Source organism: Cricetulus griseus, chromosome 7 (assembly GCF_003668045.3).
Source record: "Cricetulus griseus strain 17A/GY chromosome 7, alternate assembly CriGri-PICRH-1.0, whole genome shotgun sequence".
NCBI lineage: Eukaryota > Metazoa > Chordata > Mammalia > Rodentia > Cricetidae > Cricetulus > Cricetulus griseus.
The window spans coordinates 95,815,593-95,838,186 of NC_048600.1; the positions used below are offsets into that span (position 1 = coordinate 95,815,593).

Consider the following 22,594-nt stretch of genomic DNA (forward strand, 5'->3'; position numbering starts at 1 on the left):
CAAGGGCTGCGCAGGTGTGGATGCCTTAGCCCCCTGGCCGCGCTCCCGCTTCTCTCCATCCGCAACCAGGACTGGAGCGGCGATCCGCTCGTCCAAACTGACTCCAAAAGAGCTACAGCCTTTTCCCTGCCGCACTAAGGCAACCCGCAAGCGGGTGTTCAGGGGCAAGACGGGGGTGATGGGGAGGACCAGGCGTCGGAGACTCTGAACCTCGGAAAAGTTCAAGGTTTGTGCAGGTCCCCCCAGGGAAGGCGAAGAACGGTGCGAGGCGGGGCAGGGCACCTCTCTGCTGAGACAGCGACATCCTACCCGAGAGGAGAGAGGGGTAGCCCAGTGCTGCCGGGGGCTGACCACCCCCTTTCCCATCCTACAATGCTCAGGGGCTGGATACTGGAGGAGACGCTCGGGGAAGAAATGACTCGAGCTTCTTAGCAGCCTTTCCTGCTCCCTCGCTTATCCAAGCTCCATCTCCACGGGGCAGCGGGTGCCTAGAGCTCCACCCTTGCTCTAGCCATCAAGCCCCAGCCGGGCCAGGCGGCGCCGAGTCGGCCTGTGCTAGCGCAGACCTGAGTCGAGACTGGAGAGAGCACGCTGGAGTCCAAGACCGAGCACTGCGAAGGGACAAACATCTGGTCACCCACCTCAGCCGTTCCATCTGGGCGTCGCCTAGGGTGGTGGCGACCTGCGTCGCCTGTCTCATCCCTGCAAGGAAACTTTTCCTTCCCCGGATGGATTAAAGTTGCCTGGATTTTCTCTTTCTTTGCGAAAGAAATCATTCGTTTGCTTCCGACCTGGGATTTTCAGGGCTACTGCAGGGCGCTTGGAGGAGGAAGAAAGCCGCGCTGTGTGTGTGGGGTTACCACCGAAACCAAAGCGATCCGCGCTCGCGTTGGGGATCTGCACCTTCGAGCGAGTACGGATTGGAGAGGCTCTGCGAGGCCAAAGGCTTCGGCACGCAGCTCTTGGCAGCCCCCGGGACGCTGGTGGCAACCCGGCCCCGGGACCGCACGTGCGGCTCCCCCCTCGCCTCTCAGATCCTGCAGGGGGCACCAGCCGCGGGAGGTGGAGACTCCTCCCGCCCCGAGCTGCGCCCCCGCCGGCTCCAAGGGTGTAGCCGGTGGCGCCCGGGACGCCCCCTCCCCTCAAAGTGTCCCCAAATTGCGCTCTCTGGCCCCTGAAGCCTCAGCAGAAACAGCTGGGCTCCACAGTGAGTTGGAGGCGACCGAGCCCAGCCTGAGACCAAGTCGCCGGGGACCGCTGCCCCCTAGGACCCCTCCCGCCCCCGTCTCGGCCATGGCCCCGGGGATGTCGGGCCGCCGCGGCGCCGCCCTGCTCTGCCTCTCCGCGCTGCTCGCCCACGGTAAGTGTCGCGGCGCAGACTCGGGGTGAAGATGCAGCGGGCGCCCCTGGAGGGGGCGGAGGGAGAATCGGAGGAAGGAGCACCCAGGGCATCCTTGTGCTCCCCTGGACTCTCCGCTGGCGCTACCAGCACGGCGTCCCCGGCTGCAGCGGGAGCCCGCTTAAGGGACCAAGGTTGGTCCTGGGGAGATTGGAGGAGGGGGATCTTTCCTTTGGTCTCCGAGTTAGAATGCAGGGTCCAACCCGAGACCCTGGGGGCGTGTCCGCCCACTGATATCTAGAGTGATGCTAGAGATCAGCTAGATTAGGTCCCCGGCACCCGGCCTCATCTCCCTGTGCAGCCCGCGAGGCTGGGGACTATTGGGACCCACGAGATCTCAGCTTTCCGGCCCCAGCGCGCAGGCGGGTGCGGGGCCGTGCGGCCCGCTGCCTGGCTTCCTGCGGCGGGCCTCGGGCAGGGACGCGCACGGTAGGGGCCCCGGAGGCTTGTGAGCTGCATCTCAATGGCCGGTCGGCCGGCTCGTGGAGCTAGGCAGGCGGGGGTCTGGGCAGCGGGCGCGGGCCAGGAGACTGGCGGCGCGCGGAGGCAACGGGGCCGCGCTCCCGCGTTCTGCAATCTGTTGCGTCTGCTCCCCAGGCTCGCCCCGGGCTCTGAGCTCCTCGGGAAAGGGGTGACGGAGGGAGGGGCCCAGGGTGGCGCGCCCAGGCAGCGAGACAGCGAGGATGCAGGTTGAATACGGGGGGGTGGGGAGTCTTAGGACAGCCTTCCCCACCCAGAGTGGGAACTCAGATGAGCCAGGAGGACGCTGTGGCGGCTTCCGCAAGCTGGAGATGCTCCAGGATGCCAGGGGCGCTGACCTAGGCGGAAGGGAGGGAGCTATGGAAGCAGGTGAGGGTACAGCCCTCTGCTGCACCCAACTTGGAAGCAGCTGACCCGGGACTTTTATCTAACCAGCAGAGGACTAGCGAGGGGTGGGGGACTCTGATGCCCCACACAGAGGGGCCAGCCAAGGACAGAATTGGAGAGGGTCTTGGTGGAGCGGGCCATCTGGAGGTTTTAGAGAACCCTCTATGTGTGGTGGTCGGCTTTTGCCCGAGTCTGTGCAGTCCCTAGGAGCCTAACTGAGCCTGCTGTGAACCCACCCAAGGTCTTTAACCAGAGGCGTTGCTCACTCCTACTAGGGTGTATTCTCAAGGTTGAAAGAGTAAGGAAGAACGGCTTCTAGGAATCGTAGGGTCTAGGAAGCAGAGGGAAACAAGTTGACCCCCCTCTGGATGGCTGGGTTCCTCCTGCTGTAGGGTTTGCTGTTTTGCCTTTGGGTGAAAGGAGATTGCTAGTCTCTTATTTCTTCACGGGAGCAATGAGCAGGAATGGGTGGTAGGAATGGGGGGGGCGCTAGGGGTGCAGCCCGAGAGGAACCTTCATCTCTGGGCGAGATCCACAGTGAGTAAGGGTAAGACAGTTGCATGAGCTGGTGACGACCCAGAGCTCAATCTAGCAGGCCTCTGTCTAGGAATGGCTCTTACCCCTGCTTGTGTTTCCTTGCCAGCGCAGTCCTGGCCCCTGGGCAGCTCAGTTACTGTCTATAGGCCTTTGCTACCCACTGTGTATTCTCTGGCCTGGCAGTAGAGATCTGTTCCCCTCCCTGGCCTGTCAGAGCTGTCTGCTTCCTAAGCCTCTGCCCTACGAAGGCTTTCTGGAGTGCCCTGCCTGCTGTGAGCCTTAGCTAGGGCTCCATGCTGTCTCTGATCCCAGGGTGTCCAGTGGCTCTCAGCAGGGACTGCTGTCCTTAGCCTGTCCACACACAATGCTAACACAGTACTTGCATGCTTAGGACTAAGGGCTGACTTGTGGGAAGAAGATAGTGGAGGAGGTGGAAAGCACCCTATTGTCCCCACTCTTGGCTCCCTTCCTAAGTCCTTCTCTGAGCTCTAATGTCTCTTTTACGTTTAAAACTTGGGCATACCCCCCAACAAGCAGGATCAAAATGAAAGAAACGATATCTTGTGAAAATGAATCAAACCTGAGTCCCAGGCCTTCATCCTGAAGAACCCTGGAACCCCCTCCGGCCAGCCCCTCCCAGTTTGAGGAAGGTCCATGGACTTAGGGTCACTTAGGCCAACTTACAATAGGTTTTCTATGCTGTTCTAAGATTCTGGGGGGTGGGGCAGGAGTTGCTGCCTTATACAATACCTGGCAGGGGTCTGAGGCTGCAGGGTTCTGACCACACAGCCAGACTGGAGGCCAGGCAGCCTGGGCTGCTGTCTGACTGTGGCGCCATTGGGCAGGGTGACCTTGGGCTGCCTCCCTAGTGTCATGCCCCCCCCTCCCCCAGCCACAGCTTGTGGTCTCTGGCCCACAAGTTCCTTCCTCATGTTCTGTTAGATGGTTGGGCAGAGTCCTTGTATGGACAGAGCACCACACCTCTTCTGGACCCAGCTCAGCCCCACAGGGTGGGCAGAGTGGGGTGTCTGGCAGTCTCTTGTCCTGTTCCCAGTCTCGAGAATAATACCTCTGAAGCAGAACTAAGAAGGTTGTTTTCTAGTATCTGTCTTTGGGGAGATGATCATTTACTTTTAGTTTGAACAGGAGTCTGAGGGCTCAGGGTGGTAGCTGAACCTGTTGGAGAGCTGACTGGGTCTGCTCTCTTACTCAGTAACCTTTATTGACTGCCTCTGCCAGTAGGACCAAAGACCCAGTCTTTGCCCTGGTATCAGGGCCCTTCCTGATCTTGTTCCAAGTGTACATCTTCCCTGTGATGCTCCTAACCTCTCTCCTTCCTCCATGTGCCTTATCTCATGCTCTCACTTCCCAGCCTTCCATAGTCAGCACCTTGCCTCCAGAAACCTTTACCCAGCCTTCAAAGCCCAGATCCAATAACACCTCTGCCAGGGACTCTCTTAGACCACCCCAAGATAATCGAGGCCCTTTCCTGGGCATTCCCCTGGCACTTTCAGCTGGCTGCCTTTGGGGCCCAGTTCACAGCTGGCATCCGCATGCATTAAGCCTCCTGCCCCAGCCCTGTGGCTTACACACACTCTCCTGTTAGTCCCATCCCCAGTGGTACACATACAGCAGTGGGCCGGACGAAATGGATGAGATTAAGCAGGCTCACTGGGGTAAGGACAGAAGAGGGCGGAGAAAGAGACAGGCTCAGCCTCCAGGAGAGTAAGAAGGGGAAGCAGGCCCAGGCCGTACTCCTTCAGGCTGTACATTCCCAGATGGCATATTGGCCCATGGTCTTAGGAGGCTACAGGCTGTCTGACACACCCCAAGATTTTCTCTTGCACGTTGTGTCTACCACCCCCACTGTGTCTCTCAGGACTGGACAAGCAGCAGGCTCAGAAGGAAGGCCTGCCATGGTTGTGGAGCTCAGCTCCGTTAATGTGTGAGGCCAGTAGGTGGGGGTGTGTTCTAAACTTGGTGGCAGAAAATGAGCTTTGCTGGAATGCATCCTCAGGATGCTGGGTGCTGGGCTCCAGCTACATGAGGCTCTGTAGAAGGCCAGGGCTGGGACTGGGCCCTGCAAAGGCACCCATGAGGTTGTGGGGGAGGGGCAGGAGGCTACAAGCACAGCCTCCAACCATCAGAATATGGCCCACTTACATGGGCAGGGTCTGACCTTGTCAGCTTCCAACACTGAAAGAGGAGACCCAGGGCAGCCAAATCCAGCCTTCTGGTATACATGGATAGGAAGTAGACATGCAGGAGAAAGCCTGGAACTCATACATTAAGATAATGCTGAAAATTTAACCATCCCTGAGGCCCAGATGGGGTTCCTGGTTTGGTCTAAAGGCCCTAGGCAGTTTTTTTACTATCTCTGCCATCCCAAGATAGTTTGCAAGTCCCAAGCTAGTCCACAGTGGCCAGTCATCCTGACAGTCAATCCTAAATAGCCTTCCCTATTACCCCTGGTCACACACCACAGGGCAGCCGATAGAACCTCAGGGCTGAGTTTCACTCCCTGCTGGACCTCCCAGAGTAGCCACAGAGCCCAAAGACCCCCACTTTGTTCCCTCTCAAGGTGCTTTGTCATCATCAGTCCAGCTTCTCAGAGGACTGAGAATGGAGGAACCCAACTCCAAGACCTGTTTGGGCTACAGATCAAGTTCAAGGCCAGCCTCAAAATGCGAGAGAGAAACTAGTACAGCCTAGTGGCACAATGATAGTCTGTGCAAGGCCATGAGTTTGATTCCAGTAGCACAAAAATAATTTTGTAAGGCAGTTTGGACACAGAACCCACAGGTTGCAGGACACTCAGTGTGCCTTATCCCAGGGAAGTCCTTTCCTCCGGAGTCTGTTTTCCTCCCCTGCCATTCTTAACCTCCTAGTTCTCTGCCTCCTTCCACCCCTCCACCTGCAGCAAATGCCAACACGTGGCTCTGATTGCCCACTCTGATCCTCTGCCCCAGTCCTGGCAATCCTCCCTCCTTCCCTGCTTGAGCTCAACACAGAATTTTAATAAGAAATTAATGAGCCAGGTGTGTACGTGTGTATTTTTAAGAAAATAAATGTCGTTTTCTATTTTCCTTCTCTGTCCTTTTAGCTGAAAAGCAAATTGGGCATGCTTTGCCATCACTTCAAGCTGGCTGTGCTCTGCCCAGCCATCCCCATGGTTGGACCACATACCCACCAAAGCCAGCACAATGCCCAGCCAGTAAAGTGTTGTCAGTGGAGGATGAATGGGACTTTAGGGAAGGGATAGGTGAGGCCAGTAGAACAACAGAGGCAAGCCGACATTCAGGGTAGCCCATCACCCATGGCCTTGGAGCCCATAAGTCACTGCTGTATCTTGCTTTTTGTCCCTTTGGCTTGCCTTTCTTCCTTGCCACATCTCATTACACACACACACACACACACACACACACACAGGCCTTGTTGACTCTCAGCACCCAGTGGGATGAGTGGGAAATGGAAGCAATTACCTAGATAATTCAGTGCTTGTTGCATGAATGAATGGATGCAAAAATGAATAATTTGCTGCAAAAGGGGCAAGAGTAGAAAAGGTAATTGAAGAAAATCTTTTTGTTTTCTTTTCTTTTTTTACTAAGTTACCTGCTTTTAGAAAGTTGCCCTTTTTATCAAACCTGAGTCTTTCCTGTTGCATTCTCTCCCCAAACTTTTTGGTCTGTGAGAATAGGCAAGTAGTTTGCTCTCTCCACTCAAATGGCTTTTCCAGTTCAGTTCAAACAGCTGGTAAGTTACATGCTTGGCTTGTAGAGCCTGGCAGCCTGTTTCTATTTGCCTGGACCTATCTTTGGGTCTGTGAGAATGGCATGCCCAGGGACATCAGGATGGATGATAGCTCTTACAGTGGTTCAGATTCTCAGAGACATCTCCATCACAATCCCAAGCATGAACACTGTGGGACCCTAAAGAGCAGGAACACAAAACTCTTTCCTACCTGTCTACACTTGAAGTCAGTGATCCCACTGTGTCCTCAGGTAGCCATCATGTGAAGCCATTCTCAGTGAGCAGTTTTTGCCAGCTCTAAAGCCAGGCTTTCTAACACTGTACCTGGAGCTCTCTTTCCATCAGGGACAACACTGGTGTGGGCAGAGAAAGTGGGAGCCTGTGAATCCACTAGTCTGCTTGAGATTCCCCCTCTCCCTTGATGTCTTAGGTGTGTCCAGTCTTTTAATGACTCTGTCTCTCTCTGTCTGTCTGTCTCACTCACTCTCTCTCTCTCTCTCTCTCTCTCTCTCTCTCTCTCTGTGTGTGTGTGTGTGTGTGTGTGTGTGTGTGTGTGTGTGTGTGTGTGTCTGCCTCTCTGTCTCTCTCTCTCATCACTCACTCTGACTAGAACACTCTTCCCACCTTCTCACCAACCTAGTCTAGACAGCAATCCTCTCCTTGCATCCAGAAAGCCACTGTCTTAGTTAGGGTTATTATTGTTGTGATGAAACACCACGACCAAACAGCAAGTTTGGGAGGACAGGGTTTATTTGGCTTATACTTCCATATTGCTGTTCATTGTCAAAGGAAGTCAGGACAGGAACCTAAATGGGGAAGGAGCCTGGAGGCAGGAGCTGATGGAGGGCTTGCTCCACATAGCTTGCTCTGCCTACTTTCATATAGAACCCAGGACCACCAGCCCAGGGGTGGTCCCACCCACATAGGCTGAACCCTCCCACAACAATTACTAATTAAGAAAATGCCCCACAGGTTTGCCTATAAAAGCATTTTCTGAATTGAGATTCCCTCTCTGATAACTCTGTCTTGTGTCAAGTTGACATAAAACTAGCCAGAATATCCTCCCTGATTCTCAGGGAACAGAGAACTCAGTAACACTGACACCCATACTGATTTGCCATCATTTGAATGGCACACTGCCTGGCTTCCCTCCTGGCCATGGTCATAAATATGCCTGGATGTCATATGACCCCTTCCCTGCCAATGCCACCCTTGTGTCTCCAGAGGCACCCCAGTGCACAGTGGGTATTTTGATGATTGTCTGAATGAACCAGTACACAAACCCTTGGCTATATCCATGCATACACAGACACTGTCTTCAGCACTCGGCAAGTATTCAGTTGGTGCTTACTTACTGAATGGGGCCAGACATCATCTCAAACAGTCTTAGAGTAAAACTTCTCAGGCTGCTGGCTAGGTGTGCTTGGGCAGTTGGGGAGGCAATAGCCAGGAGTACATTGGGTATGCTATGCTGTCAGAGAAAAGAGTCTATAAGGACAGTGAGGGGTTGTAGAGCAGCTTGAGGGTTTATCCCAGCAAATTGAGCTCCCACTGAATGGGGCATCGTTAAGTATGAGCTTCAAGGAGTGAGGAGATAAAAGTGAGACCATCAGTATCTACAGGCCTTCATAGAGGAAGCATAGTGAAGAGCTCTGGATAGGTGTGGCCACTTGGGAAGGTGGGAAGCCGGCAAGACTTGGATCTGAGAGAGAGAGAGAGAGAGAGAGAGAGAGAGAGAGAGAGAGAGAGAGGAGCCACCTGATATAAATGCCAGTGTCCTTACCTCACAAGACCCCAGGGTGCCATGCAGCATTCTCTTCCTTCTCCATGGTCTCATCTTTTGACTAATTATCTAACATTAAAAAAAGTTATTTGAGTTAGAAAGATTATTTTACATATCAATCCTAGTTCCCTCTTTCTCCTCTCCTCACCTGCCCCCTCCCAACGAACACCCTACTTATCCCATACCCTTTCTGCTCCCCAGGAAGGGTGAGGCCTTCCATAGGGGGTCTTCAGAGTCTGTCATATCCTTTGGGATAGGGCCTAGGCCCACCTCCTTGTGTCTAGCTCAGGGAGTATCCCTCCATGTGGGATGGGCTCCTAAAGTCCATTCCTATGCTAGGGATAAGTACTGATCCGTTACAGGGGCCCCATAGATTTCTGAGGTCTCCTCACTGACACCCACATTCTGGGAGTCTGGATCAGTCCCATGCTGGTTTCCCAGCTCTCAGTCTGGGGACCAAGAGCTCTCCCTTGTTCAGGTCAGCTGTTTCTGTGTGTTTCACCAGCCTGGTCTGGACCCCTTTGCTCATCAGTCCTCCTTCTCTGCAACTGGATTCCAGTTCAGTTCAAGGTTTAGCTGTGGGTGTCTGCTTCTACTTCCACCAGCTGCTGGATGAAGGTATAGGATGGCATATAAGTTAGTCATCAATCTCATTATCAGGGGAGGGTGTTTCAGGTAGCCTCTCCTCTGTTGCTTAGATTGTTAGTTGGTGTCCTCTTAGTAGCTCTCCAGACATTTCCCTAGTGCCTGATTTCTCTTTAAACCTATAATATCTCCCTCTATTATAGTGCCTCTTATCTTTCTCTCTTCCATTCTTCCCCCAACTCAACCTCCCTGCCCCATCATGTCCTCCTCACCCCTCCTCTTCTCCCCTTCTCATTCTCTTAGTTCCCTCTCTCCTCCCCCATGCTCCCAATTTGCTCAGGAGATCTTGTCCCTTTCCCCTTCTCCAGGGGACCATGTATGTCTCTCTTAGGGTCCTCCTTGTTTACTAGTTTCTCTGGCAGGGCCGAAGCCCTAATTATCTAACTTTACAAAAATCCTGCTCCCTAGGACCTGGGAATGACATGTACTCACTTGGCCTGAATTTATACCACTTTGACTTGGGGGAGGTGCTAGTCAAGAGATGGAGACTCTGCCAGCATTCAGGGACCACAGAGCCTGATTCCTGTAAATCTCTGAGCAACCTTCAGTGGTTCCAGGTCACCTGCTCTGGTACCTCTTTGCCTGCCTAATCATTGACCTGCAAGCATCTTGGTATTGGCCTGGCCTCCCAGCACCAGTCACTAGCCAGTGATTGTCCCCGGTGTCCACACCTCAGCCGGGGGGTCTGTATGTCTCCCGCCTTGTTCTTCTTCTGGTGTCATAGGTGTTTGGGCCTTTGTCTAATGGGAAGAAACTCTTCCATTAGAAATAGGAAAAATGGTCATTTTTCTCTGCTGCCAACACAGCAGAAAAAATGATCTCAATTTTCTGTGGCTGTTCTCAGAGAAGTAAAAACTGCCAGTAGCCAGCTCATGGGTGGGAAGGCTGAGAGGGTAGGGAAGACAGGCGGTGATGGGGCTTAGCCCCACACTGGTACACTGACAACCCTTCCTGAGACATTCTCCCCGACCTTGACCCCTACTGACCACACACCTGCATTGGGCAGCCATTGCTCTGCTGAGCACCGATTATGTCCTCCAGTTGGTGTTGGTCAGGCATTGAGTCATCCCTGGAGCCAGCAGAGGACCCTGTTCTGTTTCCACATGGCTATGACATTCAGAGCTTTCCTCCTCCACCCACCCTTTGCTTGCACTCAGCATTAAACTCCCCGACTCCATCACCCCTTGTGTGATTTGGGTCAAGTTGCTCAACCACCCTCTGCCTAAGCTCCTCATCTGCAAAGATGATGATCAAAGCACCCCACTTGCGGGGTTTGTTGTGATGATTCAGTGAGTTATTTCATGCCAAATATTTCAGCACATCGCACCCAGCACAGAGCAAACTCGTAAAAATGACGGTTGTCAATATTATCATTACTAATGTCATTAGTGTGTGCCAGGAGCCATGTTGAGTGTGAAGATGAAGCTGTCTGTCCCTGCTAATCTGTCCTTAAAGAGGTTTCTAATGCAATGTCCACTTGTCTGCAGGGATAGTCACCAGACAATTGGGAGCCACCATGGAAGGGACATGAAAATGTTGCAAGGAAGGTGGGGAAACTATGTAACTTGGAGAGGTCAAGGGAGGCATCTGGGAAGAGGTGGCTAGGGAACCCTGGTCAGGTTCCAGGGTGCTGTTGTGAAGGTGAGCCCATCAGTGTCTCCTTCCCCAGGGAAGACAGAGCCAGGGCAAGATGGCTGCTGGCCTAGTGCTCAGAGCCTGGGGGTGGGATGAACAGGTGAACTGAGGCTGCCTGCTGAGGAGCACAATGGGAGGCTGAAAGCCAGGCATGTGCATAAACCATTCCTTTCCAAGATGTTCTGTCTAGAGACCTCTCGAAACTGTGACCCTATGTTCCATAAAGTGCTCGGGAAGCTATTGAGAGTTCTGGAGAGGGAGGATGATACCACACAAGCAGCATTGTGAACAATGGCCAGGTCAGGGGACAAGTTGCAGTCTTGGCATGGGAAGTGGCCATTAGCTGTCATCTCGGGGGGACCACCTTGGGTGGTGAAAAAGCCACTTTCAGAACCAGATTTGAGTGTGAGCGCTGCCTCTGGCTGGCTGGGGAGCTGGAAATGCAGGATTCTCTATCTGCAATGTGGGTCTGCAAATGTGCAAACTGAAGGTGGGGAGCCTATGGCCCAAGACTCAGAACATGGAACTGTCATGGTCTAGAGTTCCTGGAGGCACTTGCTTTATGGACTCCTGGGCAACACATAAGAGCCCAAGCTCAGAGACTCCCAACTGCCCTCACTGTGTGATGGAGGCCTAGCCAGCCTCATTTCACACCTATCCATCAGCCAAAGACAGAGGAGACATATCTGCTCAGGGCTTCTGCGAGCCTGTGGCCTGCAGGGAGACCTCTGGAGCCAGTCACATGGGGGCAGGAATGTTGGGAGCATTCCATAGCACCCCAGCCTGTTCCAACCTTTCCCACCACAGTGAAGCCAGTTGGCCTGAGAGCCGGGGACTTCCAAAGCTTGGTCCCCAGAGCCTCAGCTTTGCCACCTGTAGCCTGGGAACATTGGAACCATCTCTCCAATGTGCAGGGGCAGAGCCCACTGTGGAAGCACCCAGAACCAGCAGCAGGCACCTGCACGGGGCTTAGTAAGCACAGGTTTCTTCTTTTCTTTCTTGCCCAGAGTCAGGCCTCTGCCTGCCAGGAAGCATGTTCAAATGTGCCAAAGGCTTCCCGGAGAGCAGTTGTCTGGTGATTGGGGGTTTTGTTTTGTTCTGTTGGAGTCTCTTTTTTTTGTTGAGCCATAATGCCTCCTAGCAACACACTGTTGGGTTTTAGGACCACAGTAGCCATCTCAACAACCCTACCCCCGCCCAGATCTCTGCAGTAGCCCAGGTCCCTGCCTCTGACTCTGCCATAGCACAAGCCTGGAGCACACTTGCCTGGAGGAACCTTGATCTCCTGAGATTCTCATCCCTGTCAAGCAATCCCCAAGGTGGACAGAGGGTGACCTCCACCCCCATAGTCAGGGCCCCAGTTTAGGGTCACATGGAGTTTCTGACTCCATGATCCTGTAGCTTGAAAGCTCTCATAGGGACAACACAGAATGAATCTCTGAGGACTCATTACACGTGTCTGTCTGTCTGTCTCTCTATATATATGTGTATGTATGTATGTATGTATGTATGTATGTATGTATTGTATCTCGCTACATATCTACAGTGGGAAGAAAATCTTACTCATCCTATAGACTCCTCGCAGGTGGGTCATTAGAGCAACATGCCCCGAGTGGCACCTACAAATCTTGTGACAAAGTCATGGAGCTGCTGTTTTTAGTGATGTCATTGGCACCATGGAACCTGCAGGAGTCAGTTCACACAGGTCTGTCCCAGTGGCCCTCACACCCACTCCTGCCCCCACCACCTGCATTTTTCTCCTTCCTCTGTTGTTTCTTTCCCCCACCTACACCCCCCCATGATGGCATAGATGATCAAAACCATCTGCCCAGGGCTTGGGGCCCTGGTTTAGGGTCCCTGATTTTATTGCCAAACAGTAATGTACCAGAAGCCATGTGTCTGCCACAAAGTAATTTTAACAATATATTTCGATCCATCTGTCCAAAAGATGGTTGTTTCCTCATGGAAGTCCATAGGAAGCTGTGAGTGGATGTCTGGGGCTCCTGTTTCCTTCTGTCGGGGTCACAGCCTCAGAATTCTGGCCTTGCACTCTGCCAGCAGCAGGCTCAGTACCATTCTGAACCCCACCCCCAGGCACACCAGCTCCAAAGCACACATGTCTCACCCTGCCGTCTGGTGCACCCAGGACTTTTCGGGGGCCTCACTAGTCCTGAACAGCTCCTCTTGATTCTTGGAAATCCCCTGCACACTTAGAGCTGGCTCTGCCTTTCCCAGCTGCAGTTCGTGTTAATGATGGTTACCCCTCTTAGAAGCAGCTGTACCTGGAGCTGCTGAACCTCACCCCCTACCGCTGCCAGACGCTGGATATCAAGGTCAAATCACCCTTCTGCTCAGCATGCCCTCACCTCACCAGGAGAGAAAGCCAGAGTCATTGAAGCAGCTCCCAAGCCTACTGGGCCTGTTGTTTCTTCCCACCGTGCCTCTGACCTCTCCACTCTAGCCACACTGGCTTCCCAGCTGTCCTCAGCAGGGCTGAGTATGGTGCCCCAGAGGCTTGGTGTTCTGGCTCCTCTGTCCTTTGATCTCTCAGATGATTAACGGGCACAGCCTTCTCTGGCTACCTCGGGCCACTCCCTCAGCTCTTGGGGATTTCTCCCAAAAATACAGAGCTATGTGTCTTCTTGCTAAGAGGTTGAGCCCCCAGCTGAAGGGAGGCCCCTGCCAGCAGAAAACACATTTGTTTTGTTGAGTGCTGTGCCCAGCACCTGGACCAGGGCCCAGCAAGGGATTCTCAGTCTATGACATGAAAGGAAGGAATCAATTGGAGGTGTAGCCCCCTCCTTTCCTCTCGCTCTTCCCACCCAGAGAGCTGCTGGAGAAACAAACTAGTCCTTAAATGGGTGATAGGAACCAGAGGCGTGCCTTCCTTCACTCACTCATCCGCACACTCGTCTGTATGATCCTAGTGGTGTGATCTTAGAGACATGCTTTACCTTCTCTGTGCTTGGTTTCCTCATTTACATAATGGAATACTAGTAGTATGATCATCATGAAGTTATTACAATGAATTTAGGAGATCATGTGGACCTGGAGGAAGGTTTGGCTTGTGGTACTTGCTCAATAAATGCCAGCCATTGCTGTTATCATAATGCTGTTGAAGGGCTTATCTATGCTGGGTATGAAGCACACACCGGGCATGTATATGGCTGCCACAGGCTGGCACTGGGCAAATGTACAAGCAGGTTTGGTGAAGTGCAGTTGATGCCAGGTAGCAGAGGTGTCCACAGAACACCTGGTCTCACCTGGGCTTTGGAGGGGGCCAGTGGTGGCTTCCTGCCATTGAAGCCACAGCTGGCAAACTCTGTACCACGTAGCAGCTTGTTGAACCCCAGCATCACTATAACTCTCTCTCTCTCTCTCTCTCTCTCTCTCTCTCTCTCTCTCTCTCTCTCTGTGTGTGTGTGTGTGTGTGTGTGTGTGTGTGTGTGTGTGTGTGTGAGTTTTGTCTGGAGCCTGCTCACTCCATATAGGATGCAGGGAGGAGTACTCTGAGGAGGCAGGGGTCAGGGTGTGTTTCAGCTCTGCACCACACTGAGGGACACACTACTGTTCCCTGGCTTCAGCCTTCTAATCTGTGAAGGAGGAATCCTGGGAGTCACTGAGCCAGTGGGAGCTAGAGGCTCCAGAAGCAGATGGTAGGTGCCTTGTGGGCATCTCAGCACAAAAGGAGAAGCTGAGGCTTGGAATGACTCTGACTTCCACTCTCTCTCACCCCTTTGCTTCCTTTTCTTTGGTCCACAGTTGTTCCCCTGGTCCTCTGCTCTCTTGTAGGGTACCATAGCCTTGTGGGCATCTCAATACAAAAGGGGAAGCTGAGGCTTGGAATGACTGACTTCCTCTCTATCTCACCACTTTGCTTCCTTTTCTTTGGTCCGCAGCTGTTTCCTCTGGTGCCCTGCTCTGTTGTAGGGTATCCTAGCCCTAGAGCCCCAACCCTAAGAATCACACTCCTTCTCCAAGGCTACGCAAGTTGGTTTGCATAAAACTATCCCTGGGCCTTGCCTTTGAAAGTTTTCATCTTTTCTCTAAACAGCCCCTAAATGATTTCTGTAAATTGCTCTAAGTAGGGGGCGAAAAGAAGGAAGGAAAAGAGAAAGAAAAAGAAGAATAATGCCCATGCAGACTGCTGGACCAGAATGTGGATGACTCTCCTGCCTCCACCTGTTCCTTCCCACAGGGGATGGCACCACAAAGCCCAAACAGTGCCTCCTCCCTCAGGCAGGAGGTAACCATCAGACAAGAAGTAGTTCCCTCCCCTGCCCAGCTATCCCTGCTACTCCAGATCTCTTTGGGGATGCATACCTCCCTTCTCAGTCTTCCACGCTTCAGGAAGAACTGCCCTTCTTGTCAGTTTAGGGATTTCCTGGAAAAGGTGGGGCCTGCCCATCAGAGGGATCTGGATTCCCTCTAGGCAAGGATTGGGTGGAGAACACTGGGATCCCCCCCTAGAACCTGGTTTCTTCCATCATAGCTCAGACAGCACAGGCTGGTTCCCAGACTGAGGCCTCCGGCACGGGTCTCCTCGAGCACATGCTAGTTGGTTTGATGCACATGCTAGTTGTTTTGATCATTGTTCACCCTGCACAGCTTTCCCCAGCACCTGCTGTGTGTCAAAGCCTTCCCAATGGTGCTTCCCTGACAAGGCCTAAAAGCTGCACTAATCTATGGGTAGAAAGGTAAATATTCAAAGGCAGTTTGGTACTGTGTCCACTTAGCAAAATCATAGTAGTAGGTTCACTCTTGAGGCTGATGACCTATCCAGCGTGGTTTCTTGTTTCTGTTAACTGTACCACACATGAATTCCATCTTGTGAAGAGAGCCTTAAACCTAATAAGAAAGTGGATGGTTACTTCCTCCTGCAAGCACAGCCCCTTAGAGGAGATCTAGAACCAGGCCCTAGGTGTGGTCTGGCTCTCCTGGGGCAGGATCCACACTGAAGGCTCAGCATAGAAGCCCCCCCCTTAAGCTCAGTCCAGGCCATCCCCATGCCATCATGACCACAGCTCTGTTGTGACCAGAGAGCCGGGGTAGGTATGTGCAGCTCTGGGGTGGTCTTGGCTTACTTCCTCCAGCGTCTCTCCTGTGTACTCACCACACTTGCTACTGTGAAGTGGCACCATTGTCTGGTATTGCCAAGTCCTGACATGATCATGTAGCCACAAGTCCTTTTCCCTTGCCTGGGCCAGTTTCTCTGAATGAAATGTAGTAAGATGGGGTGAAATCAGTGATTTTCTACAACAATTTTAGGCATGGAAATGTATGCCACACATGATACACATCAGAACGTCTTCATATAGCACACATATACAGATGACAGGTGACACAGATGAAAGCCAGCAGCTGGATGAAGGAAAGTGAGGTCTCACCAGTCCCACTTTCCCTGAAACCCCATGGCAGCCCTGAAACATGTCCATGAAGCCAGTAGACAAGCACCAGGTCTGCTGTCACCATGCCGCTGAGAACCCACAGGGCACTGCTGGTAGGAGCATCCGCAGACCTCCATGCTCCCTTTCCCCAAGACCCCCCTCCGCTTTCCAATGGAGGTGAGACCCAGGGAGATGGGCTGGCTCCAGCACCCATGGGTACTGGATGGAATCCAGTGGGATTAGAGCCACAAGCACCAGAAAGGCTTGGTTGGCAAAAAAGACAGGTGCCCATACCAGTCCTGTCCACCTTCCCAGAGGGCAAACTGTTGCAAATGCCACAGAACCGCCATTTGTCATCTTCGTGTGCTTCCTTTGATTTGCTGGGAAGGAAGGAGGACGAAGTCAGACACAGCCTCCTGTCCCTCTCCCACTTAATTGGAACCCAATTAAGTGAATAATTGTTACAAATGTGAAATCACCTCCCACAGCTTGGGGATGTGGCCTGCACACAGCACAAGTCACAGGCCTCTCTAGAGACAGACTTGGCCTAGCACTTCGATCCCCACAGTGGGGTGTGTTGACCTCTAGAGCTCCCTAGTCTCCCTCTCAGCTAGTTGCCATATAACTCAGCCAGACACTGCCCCAGCCCATGTCTGCCTCAGCAGAGTAATCCATCCAGGCTTCAGCCTCTGCTCAGGCATTCACACCCTGCTAGATTGTCTCTATGCCAAGCATGGCTCACTAGCTCCTAGCTCATGCATACCTGCTCGTGGGAGCTCACCCCTCATAAGTGGCACACATGCATAGGAAGTAAATCAAGGTAGAGCGATGGATGCCACCAAGGACAGTGAGGGACCCAACTGGAACATCAAAAGCCTTAGGCAAAAGCTTTCTAAGGAAGGGGATGTGCTCCTAGGACTGTCCACAGTCATTCTCTCCTGACAGAGGGCGGAAGGACAGGTATATGGAGAATCAGAGCATGGAAGACAAATGACCCACTTTAGGGAGTGTCCTAGAAGCCTTTGCAGTGATCACCCCACACCCCATAGACATTTGCCAACATCGCTCTACCTACTTTCCTCTGGGCAGTGGTACCATGGTGGGGTGGTTTGTTTGGTGCAAGGCTCTGCACATGGGCTTTTAGGGTAGAAAGACTTCATTGGTGACATACACAAAGCGAATGGCAAATCCCTTTGCAACTGTGTGATGAGGACTTGGGTTGAATTGGGGTTGTCTGGGATCTGGGGTTGTCTGGATTCAGGAGCTGCTCAATCAGACGATGTTGATCTTGGCCACACACTAGGTCTGCCATCCAACTTAGCATCTGAATCTGCTCCTAGGTAATTCTTGGGATAACCCAATGCCAAAGCAAGGCAGGGAGTGGAGAATAGCTGGGGCCCAGAAGCCAGCATTGCATAAGGCTCCTGGCACTGAGATTGGTCTGAGGAAGTTCCCCAATGCTGAGAGACCTGGTAGGTGGGAGATGTGGAAGGCTCTCAGGGTCAGAGGACAGGGCTTGGAGAGGAGGAGAAAGTATGTTGAAGATGGGCCTGTGCTGTTGGTCTGTGTGTGTGTGTGTGTGTGTGTGTGTGTGTGTGTGTGTGTGTGTGTGTGTATAAGTTCATACACACACATGCATATGCATGTAAAGTCCAAAATGTTAGATGTTTTCCTCTTCCACTCTCTGCCTTGTTTTTTCAGACATGGTTTCTCACTAATTTTAGAGCTCATTGAATTGGCCTCAGGGACTCTCTGTCTCTGCCTCCCCAGTGCTAGGATTACAGGTGCTTGCCACTACACCCAGATTTGTGTATGGGTCTCCATATTTGCACAGTAATTACTTAACCAACTGAACTGTCTCAGATCAATCCCCAGACCTGTCTTTCAGTGATTTGGAGAAAGGCTTATTTTCGTTTCCTATCTGCTTCTGTGGCCCTTACCTTTCTCACTTGGTTCTCTGTTCTGAGTCTAGGTGCTCAAGGCAGGCCAGCCACTGTTGATTCGAACTGTATATGTAAATGGGGCTCCTCACTGCATAAATTGTGAAGAATATGTTTGGTGGGCTAGCCATGGAACAAGAGTGTCAACACCACAAGCTGAGCATCCCAGATCTGAAGATCTGAAATCTGAAATGCTCCCAACTCGGAAAGGTTTTGAGAACAGATGTGACACCCCCAGGTGGAAAATTCCACACCCCATCTCACTAAATGGGCCACAGCCAAAATGCAGATGCATTGGAAAGAATATATATAAAATAACCGTCAAGCTACATATTTAAACAAGACATAAATGGATTTTGTGTTTACTCTTGGGTCCTATCCCTAAAATATCTCCAACTGAAAGAGTCTGAAATTCAAGACCTTTCTGGCCCTGAGAAGTGTTTCCAGGCTCCACCTGCCAATTTTCAGTCAACTGTTTGTAAGCAGCCCCTCTATAAGTTGAAGGGTCTGGGTGGAACATAAATGGGGGTGGGGCTAGACAGACATATTCTATTTGACCCATCCTAGCAGGAGTCCCTTGAGGGTCTTCTCTGAGGCATTACATTAGCACCCTGGTTGTCAGAGGGCTCGAAGCCAAGGACAGCGGACAGGTGTGGGGCAGGCCTGGCCCTGAGCCAACAGGATGGAGCTGGGAATGCATAGAGCATGAGTGAGATTTCTGAGGGGCCTGGAGAGGGGCAAAGAAAACAGCTCCCATAAATCGGATTCTAAGCAAGAAAAGGAGGTATGCAACTGGAGAGGGGGAAGTGTGAGGCCAGTCAGGGGAGTCTGTGGGAGCCTTAGCTCTACATGGGCTCCCATTGGTGTTCACAGTGGCAGAGAAAAGGTCTCCAGCTTGGACGATGGGAATCAATGGACAAGTGGCTTGTGTGCCACCTCTGCCTTCTCATTCCTCCTCCTTTTCCTCCTCTTCATTTTTGTTTTCCAAGACAGGTTTTCTCTGTGTATCCCTGACTATCCTGGATCCCACTCTGTAGACCAGGCTGGCCTTGAACTCAGAAATCGGTCAGCCTCTGCCTCCCTTGGATTGGGATTAAACACTGGTACCACCTCTACACAGCATCCTTTCTGCCTTCTTGAAGTATAGAATTCTGACAACAGGCATCCTGTGGACAAAGTTGCGTAGGGGGCTCTGGCTTGTCACTTCCTATAGGCATGGGGGGCAGTTAACTTGCCCCTTCATTAGTGAGGAGAGAGAAAGTTGCTAAGAGAGGGAAACAGAGTAGCACTGGGGCCTGGGAGGATCCTGCTCTGCTGTTCTCTGAGAGGCCCAAACTGCAAAGATCCCGTGCAAAGTGTCCAGGGACCCCCCTCCCCTTTCCCCGATCCCAGGGGTTGCCTTTGACCTCAGAATACGGGATTGGGTTCTCCACTGAAGCTGTTATGTCAGCTCTGTGGGCATTGGTGGTCTTTCCCCAGAGGCCACTTTTGTCCCCAAAGCCCCAGCCCTGCTTCCTGAGGATGGAGGACTCAGAGAGGCAGCCATTCACAGGGGAGATGACCCTGGTGGCCTTGGGGGAGGGGCTGTCCCTGACCACACAGGGTGACAGTGATTAAATGCACCAGCAGCTGGGCCATCGGGCCCTCCCTGCTGCTAATTTGGGTCAATTAAGCCAATTTGTCTTTGTTGACTGGATGTCCCTTCTCTGTAATGGCTTTGGCCCCTCTGGGACCTGGGAGGAAAAAATGGGGAGGAGGAGTCTCCTGACCACAAGCTCTTCTCCTCCCCCGCAAGATACCCCAAAGCCCTGGGCTCAGGGGGAGCTTCTGGAACCTTATGACCTTTCCATTGTCCTGGGGGTGTTGTCAGCAGCCTCATCCGGCAGCTGCCCCAGACTTCACCTCATCCCACAACAGAGTGATATGAACTGTTCAGAGTCAGCTCCAGGCCCAGTATTACTCTGTGGGTACCTTCTGACCTCTGCAATTTCTCCAAGATGCTTGCTGTGGGGTTTGGTCCTGCTGCTATGAAAGCCCCTCCCCAGGTTTCCTTGGAAACTCACTTCTGAGGTATCGGATTCCACCTTGCACAAAAGAAAGGGAAGAAGACTCAAAAAATTGATGAGAGGGAAGAGTACTGCCTGGCACTGGGCATGCCCCTGTGAGGGTTCCTGGCCGTGGGGTTATAATGAGGCTACCCCTAAGCCTGGCCTCCTTACAGTGGGGCTGGTAATCAAAGGTCAGAGGCCAGACTGCCATTCAGCCCTGTCTCTTCTTTTTGTGAGATCTGACATGCCTCTCCATTTCTTGGACCTCAGTTTACCTATACCTAGCTCTGGAGGCCTAGGAAGATGGCTGGTCTGGGCTTCCATAGCTCTCATATGTGAAGGATTGGCCTAGAGGTAGTACAGTATGATGGGTAGTTTTCTCTTGTTCCTATCTAGGAAATATAGCATTGCCTCTTTCTCCACTCTGGACAGGTGAGCCAGGGAAATGCTGTCATATATAGGGACACATGGGGACATAGAAGACACAGAGCTTCCTTGTAATCCTTGAAAAAGCTTTGTCATCTCCACAGAATCAGTGGAGAGAGGGTACTGCCCAGGGCAGTGGGTCATGGGGGAAGGGGCTCTGGGGAGAAGACAACCAGGGAATGGAGCTTGGCAGGATCAGTCCCAACAGTGCACGCATGGCATTACCCATGCATCAGTCACTTTCACACACATAGAATGGCTTCCTTAGCCCACCCTGTGACCCTCGAAGGTGGGAATAGGTCAGAGGGGGAACAGAAACAAGTTGAGGTGTGAGTCATCACTTGGAGTGCTCTCTCCCCAAACACAGCTTACTAGACTTGTCCTGTGTGGCATCGAGGACACCTTCCCATGATCTGTGGCCCTCAGTCCGAGCCCAGTGGTCCCATGGCTAAATCCTAGGTGCTTTTATGAATGGATGGATCTAGGTGGACAGCAGGAAGAAGGAGGGGCTAAAGTGCATAACCCTGGCAATACAATAGACCCATGCTCCTCCCTCTCTCCATCCACCAAGTGCTCTCCTAGAGGCTAAGCCCATGAGGCATGTCAGATGTGTGACATGCTCACCTGCATAGGCATCGATACTGAGCATGTGAAGCTAAAAGCTGATAGGCTCACTGACAACTCAGAGGCCTGATGGGACCTGAGGGAAAGGCTGAGTCCCTTCTCATACTGCTGGAATAGACATGGAGACCTAGGTGGTTCCTAGCCAGAAAGCCATGCATATGCATGCTATGGAGGCCAGCCATGATTCCCAGGCCCAGTGGCCTCCTTGTTTGTGCTGAATGGACACTCATGCTGTTCCAGGTACCCAGTGAGAAGGGGAAGTGTGTGGTGGTTTGCCTGCATAGGTGCCTGTCAGATGGGTACATATAATGAGGACAAAGGCATATTGTCATAGACCATGGAGGGCCCCTCACAGCTTCTCCTTCCCCAGGTATGATCTTGACAAGGTTCCCCACCAGCCAGCCTTTTCCTGGGGATGTTTCTGTGTTCCAAGGCTATGCCTTTCCACCTCTCTAAGGTTCCTCTGAAGTGCCTGTCCCCTGGCTGATGTGCCTTCCTAGGTACCCCATCTGTGTTGAGAGCCTCAAGATCCCTTCGAATGTTCTGAATGCCTCTCCCCTAGACTGGAACCCATATTGTCCATCCCTTTACTCAGATGTCAAATAGGAGCCATAACTGTGGTCCTGCATCCCTTCCCCCCCACCCCTCCCTCCACATCTGCCCCAGGCCCACCTGGTGTCTGGACTCTTGTTTCCAGGAGGTCATACCTAAAATAACAGTAAGCACCATGGACCATGTACCCAGACAGTTCTGGGCCCTGACCTAGGGGCTTTTCATGTTTAATTCATTTGTAAACACCCCTGCCATGCACACACACACATAGCGGCAGCAGCAACAGCAGCAGCAGCAGACTACTGGCCTTGAAATGGCCAGAACTTGCCCAGCTATCCCTTTTCAGTGTGGAGCCAGGAGAAGCTCAGAAGATAGACTCTGGAGTCTGTGCTGCTCAGAGAGCTCTCAGGAAGGGGCCTTCTTGTTACTCTTCATGCTCAGGAACTGTCACTCAGCTAGACCTGGGCAACCACATCCTTAGAGCGTCCCCTTCAGGATCTCTTCCCTGCAGCCTGCTCTCTGAATCCTTTCTCACATAGTCAGCGGACCTGTGCCCACCACCTTCTGGTACCCATTGTCCAAGAGAAGAGGAGGTGCTCCCAGCTCCAACCAGTGACCCCAATTGTCCTGTTTTCTGACCTCACCAGGTCTTCTGTGTATCACACATTTCCTTATTCTCTTCCCCAAATACACATGTGCCTCACCCCACACAAATGACCGGTGACATCAGAACTCAGAAGAATCAAGGACCCGAGTTCTTGCTCTGACCATTACCCACTTGCTTGTCCTGAATTTACTTTTGTCCTTGTTTTGGGTTTTGAGACCCAGTGTATAACCCAGGATGACCTAGAACTCACTGCAATCCTCCTGCATCCATCCCAGAGTGCTAGGATTACAGGTCAACACTAGACACCTGGCTTCCTAGCTAGTCCTTCCATAGTCTCCTCTCTAGAGGCTCTGCTCAGGCCTCCTGGATGGAGCTCCTCACCCCTGTGCTATTC

The 22,594-nt window shown here is 52.5% G+C and overlaps 1 protein-coding gene across 1 annotated transcript in view; it reads left to right on the forward strand.

Moving 5' to 3' along the window:
- Nucleotides 1–1,293: 1,293 nt before the first annotated feature.
- Tmem132e (transmembrane protein 132E) overlaps nt 1,294–22,594 on the forward strand; it is a 54,271-nt gene continuing 32,970 nt past the window's right edge. The window contains exon 1 of the mRNA XM_027426110.2: nt 1,294–1,360. Coding sequence (XP_027281911.2) covers nt 1,294–1,360 — 67 coding nt within the window. The remainder of the gene's footprint in view (nt 1,361–22,594) is intronic.